This window comes from Macaca fascicularis, chromosome 2, assembly GCF_037993035.2.
Source record: "Macaca fascicularis isolate 582-1 chromosome 2, T2T-MFA8v1.1".
Classification (NCBI taxonomy): domain Eukaryota; kingdom Metazoa; phylum Chordata; class Mammalia; order Primates; family Cercopithecidae; genus Macaca; species Macaca fascicularis.
Genome location: NC_088376.1, coordinates 110826199 through 110843428, shown reverse-complemented (window position 1 = coordinate 110843428; position 17230 = coordinate 110826199). Strand labels below are relative to the sequence as shown.

Below are 17230 nucleotides of genomic sequence, written 5' to 3'. Positions count from 1 at the left end.
TGTTTGTGGGTTTTGGGGATTTTTTTGTTTTGTTTTTTTGTTTGTTTTGTTTTTTTGTTTGTTTTTTGTTTTGGTATGTTTTGTTTATAAGGTTGTGAGGCAGGGTTACTTGATCATCCCACCATCATGTTTATAATCGATCTCCCACTGAAATGCCACCTTTGTCATGCCCTAAATTTCTGCATGTATTTGGTATATTTCTGGACTTTCTTTCCTGATCCATTGATCTTTCCACCAGGTTTCCTAATATATTTTAATATCTGATAGGGCTAGCCCAACCCCTTGCCCTATTACTCTTTTTCAGAGTTGTCCTATTCTTATTTATTGTATAGTTTTGTAGAAGAAAAATTAATCCACTCAATATTTTTCTTTTTTTTTTTTTTTTTTTTTTTTTTTGAGACGGAGTCTCGCTCTGCCGCCCAGGCTGGAGTGCAGTGGCCGGATCTCAGCTCACTGCAAGCTCCGCCTCCCAGGTTCCCGCCATTCTCCTGCCTCAGCCTCCCGAGTAGCTGGGACTACAGGCGCCCGCCACCACGTCCGGCTAATTTTTTTTTGTATTTTTTAGTAGAGACGGGGTTTCACCGTGTCAGCCAGGATGGTCTCGATTTCCTGACCTCGTGATCCGCCCGTCTTGGCCTCCCAAAGTGCTGGGATTACAGGCTTGAGCCACCGCGCCCGGCCTCAGTATTTTTCTTGAAGTCACTGTTTCTAGCTTATCCCAGGATGAGTTTATGTCTTGCATATCGAGTTTTTCTATCGAACAGCATAATGTGTCTTTCATGTGTTTTGTTAGCCCATCACTGGTGCTTATTTTTGTTCCTCACTTTGAATTATTCATGTTAACTGCCCTGCCCCCAAATTGCTACCAATTCTCACATACCTTGTTCTCATTCATCTTGTGGTCAAATGGTGTCACCCATGGTTTCCATTGTTTGGGCAGTAAAGATATTACAAGTGGTGTTGGCCCGGCACAGTGGCTCACACCTGTAGTCCCAGCACTTTGGGAGGCTGAGGTAGGCGGATCACTTGAGACCAGGAGTTCAAGACCAGCCTGGCCAACATGGTGAAACCCCATCTCTACTAAAAATACAAACATTAACTGGGTATGGTGGTGCACGCCTGTAATCCCAGCTACTTAGGAGGCTCAGGAGAATTGCTTGAACCTAGGAGGCAGAGGTTGCAGTGAGCCAAGATTGTACCACTGCACTCCAGCCTAGGAGACAAATAAATAACATCCATCTCAAATAAATAAATAAATAAATAAATAAATAACAATAATAATAGCACCTACCACCTATTGAGCTGATTTTATTTGCCTGGTTATCTAGAAATAGGTAAATAGATCATACACACAAACATAAAATAATACTATTAAAGATTATCGGCTGGGTGCGGTGGCGCACACCTGTAATCCTAACACTTTGGGAGGCCGAGGTGGGTGGATCACAAGGTCAGGGATCGAGACCATCCTGGCTAACATGGTGAAACCCTGTCTGTACTAAAAATACAAAAAAATTTAGCTGAGTGTGGTGGTGGGCACCTGTAGAGGCAGGAGAATGGCGTGAACCCGGGAGGCGGAGCTTGCAGTGAGCCGAGATTGCGCCACTGCACTCAAGCCTGGGCGACACGGCGAGACTCCATCTCAAAAACAAACAAACAAAAAAAGATTATCTCTATTTTTCAGGTAAGAAAATGGAGGCTGTCAAGGTCACACAGCTGGTGAAGTGCCAGGGTTAGAATTTTAATCCAAGTCTTTATGTTTCTAAGACCCATGCTTTTCTTAGTCTTGCTTCAGGAGCTTCCAGAAGTTTCAGGTACTTAAAAAGAAGAAGGTTGACAATTACTAAATATAAAATAGACTTTTTTTTAGTATCTAGGCACTAATTAAACATTTTTCTACTTGGAGAAATGAAGATACATCATGAGAACATAAACTGTGAATCAGAGGTTAATTTAGGATTAGAATCTAGGTTTTGACTCTGTCTAGCATTTTATTTTCCAGAGAGAGTCTGTGTTTATTTACGTGTACTTTTTAACACCCAGCCTAGAGCTTTATATATACATGATGCCTAATGACATTTTTTGAATTATAAATGAATTATCTATTTGCTGATCTTACCCTGTTTGGAAGTAGGAAAAGTGAATATATTGCCAGTCTCTTCCAGCTTACTGTTTGCTCTACTGTTATTTTTTCATGCTGCTCTCAAATTTAGGGAAACTTTATCAGGTTTCTTTGCATACTATGCATGTTCTTCCAGGCAGGGAAGATTAATGCATACGTCGGGAAGTCTCAGCTCAACTTTTCAGAAAAGGACTTCTTTTTCTTTTTTTTTCTTTTTGAGACAGAGTCTCGCTGTGTTGCCCAGGCTCGTGTGCAGTGGCACGATCTCGACTCACTGCAAGCTCTGCCTCCCAGGTTCATGCCATTCTCCTGCCTCAGCCTCCCGAGTAGCTGGGACTACAGGCGCCCACCACCGTGCCAGGCTAATTTTTTGTATTTTTAGTAGAGACCGGGTTTCACCGTGTTAGCCAGGATGGTCTTGATTGCTTGACCTCGTGATCTGCCCGTCTCAGCCTCCCAAAGTGCTGGGATTACAAGCATGAGCCACTGCACCCAGCCAGAAAAGAACTTCTTATGGGATTGTGTTTTTTGTGAAGGGAAGCACAAACTTGAAAGGATGATCCATATTAGATTCCAGTACCCGCTCCATGTTAGTTGTTCCCCTGGAAACCAAGTGGAACTGTGAGTGACAGTGTACTTGCTATGCTGCTACTGTGAATGGGACAGTTTGGGATCCCTGTAAATAGGCCCTCCCTTTGCCATAGTGAAGCCTGGTCTTCTTATAATCTGGCTTTCATTTCTTTCTTCAGTTTGCTTGAGCTCATCAACTGTCTACCAGCAGCTGGGAATGTCAGTTTATGGTGAGAAACTCTCTTGGTGTGAAACTTGAAGGAATTTATAAACCCAGAATTCTAACAGTTTCAAGGCCCTTGTACATAAATAAAATATGCTCAGCAGATGAAAAAACCATTTGTTATCTTAGAACTTGCTACTATTTTACAACTGGAGAAGTACCCATTTGGTAATGTCTTTTCTTAATTGTAGTGCCATTTGTGAAGTTCCTTTCCTCATTACTTTCACCCCACTTGCCCTCTGATTCAACTGGCTTTTTTTTTTTTTTTTTTTTTTTTTTTGAGACAAAGTCTCCCTGTCGCCCAGGCAGGGATGCAGTGGCACGATCTAGGCTCACTGCAACCCCAGTTCTCCTGCCTCAGCCTCCTGAGTAGTTGGGATTACAGGCATGTGTCACCACGCCCGGCTAATTCTTGTATTTTTAGTAGAGACAGGGTTTCACCATGTTAGCCAGGCTGGTCTCGAACTCCTGACCTCGTGATCCACCCACTTCGGCCTCCCAAAGTGCTGGGACTACAGGCATGAGCCACTGCACCTGACCCCACTGGCTTTTTTTCTTACTACCATGCTAATGAAATTTATTGGGACTAGTCACACAGCTAAAAACAGCTACCATTGATTGAATCTTACTATATGCTCATTGCCATCCTAAACTCTTTTAACCTCCAAACAATACTGTGTGGTCATTACCTTGTTTGAGCTAGAACATTTAAATATTCTTTGAAATGAATCAAGCAACAATTGATTATCCTACTTTATTTTGTTTTATTAAATTTTTTTTTTTTTGAGACAAGGTATCACTCTGTCAGTGCAGTGGCATGATGATGGCTTACTACAGCCTCAACCTCCCAGGCTCAAACAGTCCTCCTGCCTCAGCCTCCCAAGTAGTTGGGACTACAGGTGTGCACCACCATACTTGGGGAATATATTTTGTAGAGATGGGGTCTCACTGTATTGCCCAGGCTGGTCTCAAACTCGTGGCCTCAATCTATCCTCCTTCCTTGGCCTCCCAAAGTGCTAAGATTATAGGTGTGAGGCACCATGCCTGGCTTGAATATCCTGCTTTAAAAGAAGCTTCTTCCCGTCATATTCCCTCACCCTTCACTTGTACCCTCTGGTTGACAAATAGCATTGGGGGATCCTGAACACACTGTTAAAATAAAAACTTAGTTTTGATTTACAGTATTGCAGATATAGTTACTTCTTTAGGATATGGAGGGGACAGTAAGGGGGCTTCCATTCTTTTTTTTTTTTTAAGATAAGGTCTTGCTCAGTCGCTCAGGCTGGGGTGCAGTGGTATAGTCTCGGCTGACTACAGCCGCTGCCTCCTGGACTCAGGTGATACTCCCACCTCAGTCTCAAGTAGCTGGAACTACAGGTGCATGCCACCATACCTGGCTAATTTTTGTATTTTTTGTAGAGGCTGGGTTTGGCCATGTTGCGCAACCTGGTCTTGAACTCCTGAGCTCAAGTGATCCGTCCACCTTGGCCTCCCAAAATACATAAACATTGCCTATTGCTCTGCAAATAGCGGACACACAACATGATTTGTAGTTTTTAGTATTTAGTTTATTCATTCAGTAGATACCAAGTGATATTACTCCTACTCTAAAAATAGACTAATAAAACACATTCTCTACTCTTCAGAGATTCCAGGGTAGAAAACAGACAATTTTCCTCTAGTGAGAGAAGTTTACTTCTCTGAAAAAGGATAGAAGTGTGAGCTAGATCCTAGAAATACAGAGGAAAAAGGGACTAAGTTTTCCTACAAAACCTAGAGAAATCTTCACACAGGAGACTGAAAGTATGGTTAAGAGTTTGCTGAGCAAATTAAGGTAAAGCATTCTAGGGGACAGCTGTGTAAGGCATACATAGTGAAGTGCAGGTGCATGGAATAAAGTCAGATTTGGGAAACGGAGATCTGAAATGTTTTGAGATGAAATTGGGGAGAAGAAAGTAAACTCCTAAAGATTCCTAGGGGTATCGTGTACCTTTGTAAGCAGAAGATCTTAGATTTTTGCTTGAAGAAATGGGTTATCTTTCTACCTAGTTTTAGTTGGATGATTCTCTTTTCTTTTGGGGAGGGCCATGGGAGGGTCAATACTAGGCTTAAACGAACAAAGACTTGATACTTTCAAGTTGTAGTTTTTAGAGTTGTTGTTGTTGTTGTTTTGAGACAGTCTCCCTGTCTCCCAGGCTGGAGTGCAGTGGCGTGGTCTCGGCTCACTGCAATCTCCACCTCCCAGGTTCAAGCGATTCTCCTGCCTCAGCCTCCCAAGTATCTGGGACTACAGGTGCACACCATCGTGCCCAGCTAGGTTTTGAATTTTTAGTAGAGACTGGGTTTCACCGTGTTGGCCAGGCTGGTCTCAAACTCCTGACCTCAGGTGATCTGCCTACCTCAGCCTCCCAAAATGCTGAGATTACAGGAGTAAGCCACCACACACAGACTAATTTTTGTACTTTTAGTAGAGACGGGGTTTCACCATGTTGGCCAGGCTGGTCTCAAACTCCAGACCTTAGGCGATGCTCCTGCCTCAGTGTCCCAAAGTGCTGGGATTACAGGCCTTAGCCACCGTGCCCAGCCTTTAGAGGATTTCTTATCCATAAGCATTTTCATGTCTTTGATTCACATAACTCAGATTATTCGCCTCAGCTTTTTCATTGTCTATTTGCTTCTCATCTTTATTTGCTTCTCAACTTGAAAGTTAATCAGAGAGAATCATGATTTATTTTCTTGAGTTAAAACATGTAAGAAATGTTTCTAAAATGTAGAATATGGTTTCTGAAATAGTTTTACATATATATATGTATGTCTAAACACTTGGAACATTTACTTCCAGGCAAGAAACTAGATTATAACTTGATGACCTTACCATTTATTAACAAGGAGTGGTGTCATCAATCATTGTTAATAGTAGAATTGTTGGCCGGGCGCGGTGGCTCAAGCCTGTAATCCCAGCACTTTGGGAGGCCGAGATGGGCAGATCACGAGGTCAGGAGATCGAGACCATCCTGGCTAACACGGTGAAACCCCGTCTCTACTAAAAATACAAAAAACTAGCCGGGCGAGGTGGCGGGCGCCTGTAGTCCCAGCTACTCGGGAGGCTGAGGCAGGAGAATGGCGTGAACCCAGGAGGCGGAGCTTGCAGTGAGCTGAGATCCGGCCACTGCACTCCAGCCTGGGCGACAGAGCGAGACTCCGTCTCAAAAAAAAAAATAGAATTGTTGACTTTCATTGTAATGATAATTGTTTCCTGGAGGCAATAACTGGGAACAGTTGGTCAATCTGAAAAGTAGTGTTGCCTTGGTAACTGATTAGAAAGAATGCAGAGAAACTAGTTGTCTCTCATGTATAAAAACCAAGGCCCTGAACAGGTTAAATACTAACTCCAAGCACAAGGCTAAAACAGAAATATCTGCCAGTACATGTACTGGGATTAGAGACCTGCAGGCTTTGCCAAGAGTCCTAGAAACCACTTTCTGCCCAGACACACAGGAATCCATGCACTTTCTTCAAACTCAGAATGGAATAGAACTTCACAATCTGTAGCTCAAAGGACATTCCAGATCACTGCCTCTTAGGTTGGGTTGAAGACAGCTTTAATGATGGGACGGATCAGGTCAAATGATACAGATGCAGTATAAAAGGAATCTACCCATCCTTTCACTGAGCAGATCTTTTTTGAAAGCTTATTTACTGTGAGTCAAGCACTGTGCAGTGCACCCACATGGCACAAATGCACAGTTCACATTCCTACCGTCTAGAAGCTCCTGGGAAAAGCATATAAATAAAAGATTGCAGTGTGGTTTCTAAATTTTAAAAGGTATAGAGTATTGTGATAATATGAAGAACTCAGGAGGGGTTCAAAGAGACGTTACAGAGGTGAGTGAGTAGGAATAGGACCTAGAGGCAAGGGGCCAGGGGCGGTGGTTCACACTTGTAATCCCAGCACTTTGGGAGGCTGAGGTGGGAGGATCACCTGAGGTCAGGAGTTTGAGATCAGCCTGGCCAACATAGTGAAACCCTATGTATACTAAAAATACAAAAATTAGCTGGGCGTGGTGATGGTGGACACCTGTAATCCCAGCTCCTGGGGAGGAAGAATCTAGAGACAAGGGATCCCAGTGGCAGCTGAATCTAGAATTTAGTCCTTCTGGTTCTTAAGTGTGTTTCTTTTTACCTAGGCAGGCTCACCCTTTTCAAACTTCATGTGTTTACCTCATCCACCAACTTGATATAATTTTACAGCAGCTGGGAGATTGGAGTTTCTTGCTGTGGCTATTTCCTGTGGATAAATCTGCATCCCTGAGTGAGATTATGTCTGATTCTTATTTGGACTGGAGTACTGAACTGGCCATTCTCAGGATGTTTTGTGGGGTGTTTTTTGTTTTCGTTTTTGTTTTTGTTTTTTTTTTTTTTTGAGACAAGGTCTCTCACTCAGGCTGGAGTGCAGTGGCGTGATCATAGTTCACTCACTGCAGCCTCAAACTCTTGGGTTTAAGTGATCCTCCTTCCTCAGCCTCCCAAGTAGCTAGTACTACGGGCATGCACCACCACACCTGGCTAAAAAAAAAATTTTTTTTTTAATTTTTTTTGTATAGATGTGGGTCCTGCTATGTTGCCCAGGCTGGTCTTGAACTCTTGGCCTCAAGTGATCCTCCCACCTAACCCTTCTAAAGTGCTGGTATTACAGGCGTGGGCCACTATGCCCAGCCTTTCTTGAGTTTTACTAATTATTCTATACTAGGCTTTCGCCATCATTTGTCATCCAGGTGGCATTCACCTCCTTTGGGGTGCAACAAAGCCATTAATTATTCTTCCAGTTAATATCTTTGTATGCCTTGCAAAAGCAATAGTGTAATCAAACTATAAACTACTCTGTCCCTTCCCCTCTGTAAAAGCCTCTGGTTCTTTGCTTTTTCTTAGTGAGGCTGAACCTGTCTTCCTACTCAGAAGCCACCTGAAAGGAAACTCACAGTGCTAAGGCACTATAGAAAGATATTAAATCTAAGTTATTTTAAGACTGGAAATTAGAAACAGAAGTTTGCTAAGGAATAAGTCACCCACACCTTACTCACTCTTTGCATAATACAAACAAGACCATTTTTTGTGTGTGTGTGATACAGAGTCTCACTTTGTCGCCCGGGCTGGAGTGCAGTGGTGGGATCTCGTTTGACTGCAACCTCCACCTCCCGGGTTCAAGCGATTCTCCTGCCTCAGGCTCCCTAGTAGCTGGGATTACATGTGCCTGCCACCACGCCCGGCTAAATTTTTGTATCTTTTTTTAGTAGAGATGGGGTTTCACCACATTGGCCAGGCTGGTCTTGAACTCCTGATCTCATGATCCCCCTGCCTCGGCCTCCCAAAGTGCTGGGATTACAGGCGTGAGCCACCGCGCCCAGCCTAAAACAAGCCCGTTCTTAAGATATAAGGTAAACACTGAAACTAAGTGCATTGCTTCTTTTTCTCCCTTATTTCAAACTCGCTTTTGCTCCCCTAAATACACACACATACACATGTGTATGCATACTGTGTATTAATTTGGGAGTTTTGAATTGATCACAAAAGAGCTAAATTATAATTCCAAATTAAAGTTTGAAGTACTTCAATTATCACAAAAAAAGATAGATTGGGCGGGCAGCACTGCCCACAGCTGTAATCCCAGCACTTCGGGAGGCCGAGTTGGGCAGATCACCTGAGGTCAGAAGTTCAAGACCAGCCTGGCCTTGAGCCCTGTCGTGAAACCCTGTCTCTACTAAAAATACAAAAATTAATTGGGCATGGTGGTGCTGGCCTGTAATCCCAGCTACTCCGGAAGCTGAGGAGGCAGTAGAATCACTTGAGCCTGGGAGGCAGAGGTTGTAGTTAGCCGGAAAAAAAAAAAAAAGATACATCGAAAAGGAGAGTCATCTAGTGACTAAGATTAATTTTTGCTCAGCGGTTTGGGAAGACTGGCAGTCAGAAACCTAGCATCTTCTTTGTGGCTTTTCCATTAAGTTTTCACCATTTGATCATGGGCAAACCACTTTTTTTCTCTGGACCCCATTTTATTCCTCTGTAAAATGAGGGATCTGTTAGGGAAGCCCCAGCATTCTGACTGTACTGTCACACATACTTTAGTGTCTTTGCAGTACTGTTGATGGATATAATGGACCCTTGTCCTAAAAGGGATTCAGGGAATAGGTTATTTCCTTTCCTTAGGCAGTGCCCCAGATTTTGAAATTTAGCTTTTCTTTTTCTCTTATCAGTTAGTGATTGCAGTTACGATTCATATGTTGTTTCTTGTGAGTAGTAGTGGTTGTTTTGTTTTGTTTTTGTCTATCTTTATCAGAATGTAGCAGTTCTCCAGTCCAGGGACTTAGGCTTTCTTTCTTTTGTTGTTCTTTGTTGTTGTTGTTGTTATTACTACTACACATCAGATTCCCTGTAGAGAGTAGGAAAACCTACTTCATATACATATGTACAGTTTCTTGGTTGTTTTTTGGTTTGTTTGGAGATGGAGTTTCACTCTTGTTGCCCAGGCTGGAGTACAGTGGCATGATCTCCACTCACTGCAACCTCCGCCTCCCAGGTTCTCCTGCCTCAGCCTCCCGAGTAGCTGGGGTTACAGGCATACGCCACCACGCCCAGCTAATTTTATATTTTTAGTAGACACGGAGTTTCTCCATGTTGTTCAAGCTGGTCTTGAACTCCCAACCTCAGGCAATCCGCCTGCCTCGGCCTCCCAAAGAACTGGGATTACAGGCGTGAGCCACCGTGCCTGGCCTTCTTGGTTGTTTTTTTAAAGCTAGCATCAGTAGATACATTATGTATTTCTGTGTTTTAACTACTTTGTCAAATGCTTTTTATATATATTCCCTCAATTCTCACAGCTATGTGTTTTGTTGTACTCAGACCCCTGGGTGACCACCAAGCTTATCTGTATGCCTGAGCATCTGGCTGGCATGATGTCTTGGGTACTCGCCCCTTCTATGGGCTTGAACTTCTTGGCCCTGACCGCCCCCCTCCCCAGATTGCCTCTTTCAACTCTCTGTCTCCTGAGCCTTGTAACTATGAAGCCAGTGCTTGGCCTAGTTGCTAGATGTGGACCTCATAATTATATTTTTTCAGGTTGACCACATTTCTGATCTACACAGTATGAACTGTAGTCTGGAATATGCACTCCTTTGTGCCTGGCTAGCTTCATTCTTCTGGTTTCTGCTCTTGGTCTTTTGGCTGGTTCACATTTTGCAGTCTGCTGTTTGTGGATAGAATTACTGAGGCAGAATATGTGATATCTGAAGGTAGCAGAGACCTGTAATTTTACTTATTGCCTTAGCTGTTGGGCAGGGAGGATCTGGTGAAGTGGGTCTGGGTAGGCTAGCCAGAACTAAAAATAACTTGGCTATAAGGAACAAGTTTCTATGCTTGTTCTTTGCCTTGGTATTTTCCGCTTCTTCAGAATATAAGGGCCAACTACCACTTTCTTCAGACATGCTGCAGCATCCACCACACCCAGTCATGCCTCTGCCAATAGGCTGCACCCTCGCATGAGACAGAAAGGTTACTGAATGTACTGCCTAGTGGAGCCCCAAGTTGAAATCACATTGTGAGTTGGACATAGCAGCAGGCCTGTGATTCCTTGAATGTCTGTTTCAACTTCAGATGTGAAAGTGGTAAAACGGAATCCGAGAGCACCTTAAAGATTCCCCTCCTTTTATAGAGGAAGAAACTGAAGCTAAGAGCAGTTAAATGAATTTCTAAGACTCTTTAACTATTAAGTGACACAGATTTTAAAATCTGGCCTTCTGACTCAAAGCCAAATTAATTTTTTCCCCACCATGTCAGTAAATTGAGGATGTATACGTGTGTGTCATTTGTAGGGGGTGACTAGTTTTGAGAGAATGGGGTTGTTGAAGCTTACCTGATTTCTAAGGTATTTTCCAGAGTTTTCCTCTGGCATATTCGCACTGTATTGCAACAATATCTTCCCCACCCCTAGACCTTTTTTTTTTTTGGACAGGGTTTCCTCTCACCCAGGCTGGAGTGCAGTGATGTGATCACGGCCCACTGCAGCCTTGACTTACTGGGCCCAGGCAATTCTCCCACCTCAGCCTTCTGAGTAGCTGGGACCACAATTTTGTGTCACCATGCCCACCTAATTTTTTGTACTTTTTGTAGAGACAGGGTTTTGCCATGCTGCCCAGGCTGGTCTCAGACTCCTGGGCTCAAGCATTCTGCCCACCTCAGCCTCCCAAAGTGCTGGGATTACAGGTGTGGGCCATGGCACCCAGCCACCTCCAGACTTTCATAATTTTCATCACATATTGTACATACTTAATTAGATTATTCAATTATATGTATAAAAAAGATAAGAAAGCAATAATTCAGCCGTGTTCTGTTACCACGGGCTTTCTGTATCCAATCTTGCCTCATATTTTTTCTTGTTACTAATTAGAATCATGATTCTCCTGGCATTCTTCATTTTGTTATACCTCACTTCCTTTTCCTCAGCAACATCTTTGCCATAGAGTATAGAAACCAGGTTCCTTGCCAATTAATCTGTATTGTGCTGTGTCATGTATTGCTACTAAACAGGTCAAGATCAAGGGGAAGAAATGTATATGAGGCTCAGTTCATGTTCAGGACAGAGGTAAATGGAAATTTATATTTTTTTTCAGCATTGCAACGTTGCCACTCATGATCATGAATGTAGCCCTGTGTCAGGTACTAAAGGTAATGCAAAAAGGATATATGGTTGATCCCTGCACTCTTGTTGGGAACTTGAGTGGTATGAATAGAGAAGGTGAGTTATTGGGGACAGAGGCTACAGTTTAGCAAGCTTTCCTGTGCGGACCTTGGTAATTTCTTTACATTTTATAGACCAAAGAACAGTCTTAATTTGCCCTTTTTTCCAAAGGCATTTAAAAACTGTAATCAAATCATTGCAGTTTATGGCAAATGGCCTTTTTAAAAAAAAAAAAAAAGCAATCTAAATCTTTTCTTCATCTTGGAAAAAGACTTCTCTTGGATTTCTGATAGAATATTTCCAATATGCTATGTTAGTGCAAGACAGTAACTTACAGCTAGACAAGAAAAATCAGCTTTGTTCAAAGTAAGAGCATGGCCTGTTCTTACAGTATAATTTTTTTCCCACAATTTTGTTTTATGGGTCCTTCAGCTTGAATATATAATTTGTGAGCTCAAAGCCCAGGGCAGCAAAGGACCATGCTGAGTTAAATGGCAGTAGGCTCTGGTGGGTGGGGAAAACTCCAAGCTACAATTGTTAGAGTCCCTAAGTCTGGAGGTCAGAGAAAGATGAACTGCCCCCAGTGTGTTCACATGACACCTAACAGATCATTAGGCTGGAAAGAGCAGGGCTGGTAGCTGGTAGTGGAGGGAGCAACCCAGCCTCATCCAAGGAACCAAGTGGGGGCAGGGACAGGCGTAAATGCATCAGGCATTTGTTGTCACACAAATTTCTTATAATTAGAATACCTATCCCCAAAGCCCTGATCACTGAAGTCTTTAAATGAACCCTTTATTAAACTCTTCCATTATGCAGAGCTATGGATGGAGCTCTTCTGGGTTTTAGGGACCCCACTCAAGTCAGCTTTCAAGTGAATTTGATGAGTTGCAATGACAGCAAACCCACTCTTCCTCTGAGACTGAATGCCTGTAATTTTAATACTATGTTAAGGTGTGGGTTTTTTTTTTTTTTTTTTTAAGTCCAATTTTGAACAATTTCCTGGATTCTTCTTCGGGGGTTATAGCTGGGGATTGGCAAATGAGTCTCGGTTATTTTTAAAACAGTTTTCTGAGTGGGTGAATGTGGAAGGGTGGGCATGATATCAGATAAGAGAGTGTGTGGGTATACACATATCTATATCAGTGAAAGCCAAAATAATTACTATCCTTAGTGCTTGGATTGGCACCGTACCGTGTTTTAAATTGCAGATCTAAACAGAGTGCTAGTTCACAGGAAATTACATTCTCAGATTAACAGTAGCATTTCATTGTGCAGAAAGCAGCAGGTTCTTTCTTTCTCTTTCATTCATTCTTCCTTCCTTCCTTTCTTTCTTTCACATTTGTAAGTACATTTAATACCCAACTGCTTGAGGAGAGAGGGGCATTGAGGGAGAGGTGAATTTTGTCATGAATACTGGGGAATCGGTGTGATGTCACTGCAAGCTCTGTGTGATCGTAGGTGGTATTAGAGCTCCAGGAGCGAAAGCAGGGAGAGCAGTGGAAGAGACGATGTCGCTCTCAGACAAGCAGACAGCCTCTCTCACTGCCGCGTACGGTCAGCTCAGTAAGAGCAAGCCTGCGGAGTGCCGAATGGACTCCCCAAAAGAAATCAGTCAAGCCGGATTCGAATGGCAGAGGACAGAGGGCAAACTGAATGAAATTGGGCTGAATGTCAGCATGGACGGGCAACCGAAAGATGGGCTTGTGAAGAATGCCAGCTTCCTGGAGCAGAATAAGCTCTGCTTTTTTGAGGGGAAGCTAGACAAAGAGCTCAGCATTGAAGTGCAGGACACGGACTATCAAGCAGCCTCGGGTCACCTTGAGAGCAGGTATGTGATTTCAGAGACCTACCATCCCTTGGAGGGGAACTCGGTACACCAGAAGACCTCCGAGTTCCATCTGGGACTCATAGAGGGGCCAGACAAAAACAAAACCATTCCAGTTCAGGGGAAGGTGGCAGGGAAGAATGGACTAGAGACCAAGAGCCAGTCAGATCTGGATTTCCCTGGGGCTGCTGACGTCCCTACCAGGTATGCTAAGGAGCAGGAAACCAGTGTTTGGAACCCCAACTTTCATCCAGTGGCTCAAGGCCCTCTGGGCTCAAGGGAAGCAACTCCGGGAGAGATGAAGAATAGCATCATCCCTGGCTGCCCAGTGATTGGGGTGGTAAATAACTCTGAGCAGCTGAAATGTGAGTCCCCACTCCTGGTGTCTGTAGCCCACCCAGCCCCCATTATTGAGCATTCACCCACCACCATTCCGCCAATCACTATGGTGTTCACCCAGGAACATTTGAATGCAAGCTCTCACATCAGAGACCATGATAAAGAGTTGGAGAAATTGAGTTCTACCGAGGAGGAAGCTGTGCTCAACCAAGCCCCCCAGCAGAAGAAGACAGTGCGCAGGGCCCTGTCTGAATGTTCTCACCTCTCAGTTCCCCCAGCTGTCAACCTTGCAGATAAGTACCCTGAACTCCCTGCCCGAGAAGAGCCGCCTTCTGGCCTGCTGCCTCCCCCTAGTAGCCCAATGTCTAGTCCTATGCCTGGGAAACTGGGAGCTCCTGCTATGAAGCGCTCCATGACTGTGGGTGAGGAACAGACAGCTAGCTACAAATTGAGCCCTGGGAAACTGCCCATCGTGTCTACTAAAGAGATACCTCCTTTCATCTGCGAGGAACCAGTGGCCAAGAAGAGAGAAGAATTGGCCCACTTCAGCAACAGCAGCAGCAACTCTGGGAAAAAGGAACTCGGCACTGCTGGATTGTATCTCCATAGTAAGCTGGAGCAGATTCCTGAAGGAAGCAGCAAGGAAAAAGGGCAGGAAGATATTAGTGAAACTAGAATTGATTCATGCTCCCAGGTCTGCCAGCGAGGAGAGAAACAGCCAGGACAGACAGCTCTGGCAGGGAAGAAAGAAATTGAGGTCACTGCAACCCAGAGCACTCCATCGTTTCTGTGTGAAGAGCCCCCACGTGATGGTATGTTTCTAAATTTTGCCTCCATTGGGAACAAGCAGACAGCAAGGAAGGAACCAAAGTGACAGATTACCAGCAGAGCACTAAGCAGCTTTTTACAGCCTGGTTCTGTGACTGCCTGGGGAAAGCTTAATTCCCTTGTGTTAGAGGCTTGCTGGGAGTGAGGCAAGAAAGAGAACAAAGTGAATCTTGCAGGGTCAAGCCGAATGTCTTACTAGCATGACAGATAGTGTGAATTGAGTAGGTGGGTTCGGGGTGGAATGGGGTCAGAGAATGGTGGGCATAAAAACTAGAGCCCCTTTCTTGACCTCATGTCACCCTGTCCAACCCATCCCCCATCCACCCAGCCCTCAGCTCCCGGTTGGTTTGAACCAGATGATTCCTGAGCTCTAAATCCTCCAATCACAAATGATTGATTTCCTTGCTTGAAAATCTGTCACTTTGTATAGATTCACAATGGGTTTATCAGCACTAACCTCCTCTCATTAAGTTGCACGATCTGGGTGGAAGCTCTGTTTTCTGTTTTGCTTTTGAGAACGTTTTACTTTTGTTCAAACTGAAAAAGAACCCTTTAAAGCTAGCTGTTTAATATTCTTTCTGTGTTCTTCATGTTTGACCCAATCTTGCTTCTAGTGTTCTCTTTTTGTGTGTGTTTTGAGAGGATTTGTGGGGAGAAAAAGAAGAAAGAGAAAACGGGGAGAGGAGGAGAGACTTACAACCTAATAAACAGCTAAATGTTGCGGTCTTTGTGACTGCCTTTTGTGTCTTTCTTCCTGGCCCTTTTCTTCCCCATCTCCCATCCCCCCACAGCTCTTACTGTGGTGGTCTGAAAAAGCTTGCGTTTTTCTGAGTCCAGTTTGAGCACAAAGGGCCATAATTCAGGAGCTTGTAAATGGGGATTTAAAACATGTGTTTTGCTTGTTTAAAAAAAAATAGTCTTGTTTCCTGGGACCTGTTTTCTCTAATATTTATTACTCTCAGTACATTTTTATAAAATTTTACTTTTTTTCTTTGAAAGTAAGAAATGGTATTTTCTAGAGGAGTGGTAAGTAGAAGACATACAGATGTTTTGGGTTTTTGTTTTTTTATGGAGATAAAAAACATGTTTTTGTTTTTTTTTTTTTTTTTTTGAGACGGAGTCTGCTCTGTCGCCCAGGCTGGAGTGCAGTGGCCGGATCTCAGCTCACTGCAAGCTCCACCTCCCGGGTTTACGCCATTCTCCTGCCTCAGCCTCCCGAGTAGCTGGGACTACAGGCGCCTGCCACCTCGCCCGGCTAGTTTTTTGTATTTTTTTTTAGTAGAGACGGGGTTTCACCGTGTTAGCCAGGATGGTCTCGATCTCCTGACCTCGTGATGCGCCTGTCTCGGCCTCCCAAAGTGCTGGGATTACAGGCTTGAGCCACCGTGCCCGGCCTAAAAACATGTTTTTTTATGGAGATAAAAAACATGTTTTTTTATGGAGGCAGAGAAGTTTAATAGTTCCTCTTTGATTTCTTAGGACTCCAGGATCACAAGCATTCAGGTGTCCCATGCTGTTGCTTCCTTCTAGCTGTGACAGAACTGTAAGCTCCTCCTGGACAGGACTTTGTCATCTTTTTCTTGATCCCCAGGTGCTTTGTTCAGTACCACATACCTTCTAGGTGATCATGAGTGAAGACTTTGTTTCAGAACAAGTTCTTTCTAATTCACACTAATAGAAGTTTGTGCTAATAGAAAAAAATTTCAGATGACTGACAAATCCACCGATCCATTCACCCTGATAAAAGTTTAAATGCTGACTCTGTTAACCACTCTGTAGGTAAAACTTTTATATGAAGATTGTTTCATTTAACATGCCTACCATTTGCATTCACTATCTAGGAGCTGGAAATTGTCCTTATCCTCAAGCAACTTTCATATGAAGATTGTTTCATTTAACATGCCTACCATTTGCATTCACTGTCTAGGCACTGGAAATTGTCCTTATCCTCAAGTAACTTTCGATCCAGTTGGAGGGCTAAGAGGCAGTGGGAGGGTTGTGAATCGTGAAAACATTTTGGAGGAAGTCACATTTGAGGTGGGCCTTGGAACCCTGGCATGTCAAACAATGCAGAGGGAAAGCCTTCCAGGCAAGGGAACTCATATAAGCAAAGGTATGAAGCCTAGACAGCTCATGTTAGGTAAAAGAACAATGGAGGAATCTCAGGGCATCTAGTCAGGAAATGTGGCCAGGCTGCCACCATTGTGTATATCTCTCTTGGGACCTCTGCTTCTCCCTGCACATGTGCTCCATTCTCTTCCCTTTAAAAATCTGTATTTCCTCTGTCATCTCTTTTTGCTTCCCTTGTGACTCTTTCTGCCCAGGACAGAATAGCATTGAGTTGCCATGGTTTGAGCTCCGTGGCCAGCTTTGTTACCACCATATATGTCAGGGTTCCAATGTTGCATGACTGTAATTTCCATGTCTTTGTCTGTACTGACAGTGAGTGAATAATTATATCTTATTGGCTCAGCTTGGTCCAGTCAACTGTATACCAGGTCCCATAGCCTTCTTAACCAATCTGAGTCATTTAGACCCACCCGCTTCATTCATCTTGAGGCTTCTCTAGAGAAGAGAGGATAGGTTAAGGAA

The 17230-nt window shown here is 43.7% G+C and overlaps 1 protein-coding gene across 49 annotated transcripts in view; it reads left to right on the top strand.

The window, feature by feature from the left end:
* MAP4 (microtubule associated protein 4) overlaps nt 1–17230 on the top strand; it is a 231832-nt gene that overhangs the window by 177050 nt on the left and 37552 nt on the right. For 17 of the 49 annotated variants that reach the window (XM_074032021.1, XM_074032017.1, XM_074032016.1 and 14 more), the window contains exon 1: nt 13113–14622. The exons of the other annotated variants lie outside the window; for them this stretch is intronic. In XM_074032021.1, the coding sequence (XP_073888122.1) occupies nt 13155–14622 (1468 nt within the window). In that variant the 5' untranslated portion in view covers nt 13113–13154. Of the gene's footprint in view, nt 1–13112; nt 14623–17230 lie in introns of those variants that run through there. 49 annotated transcript variants of the gene reach the window in all.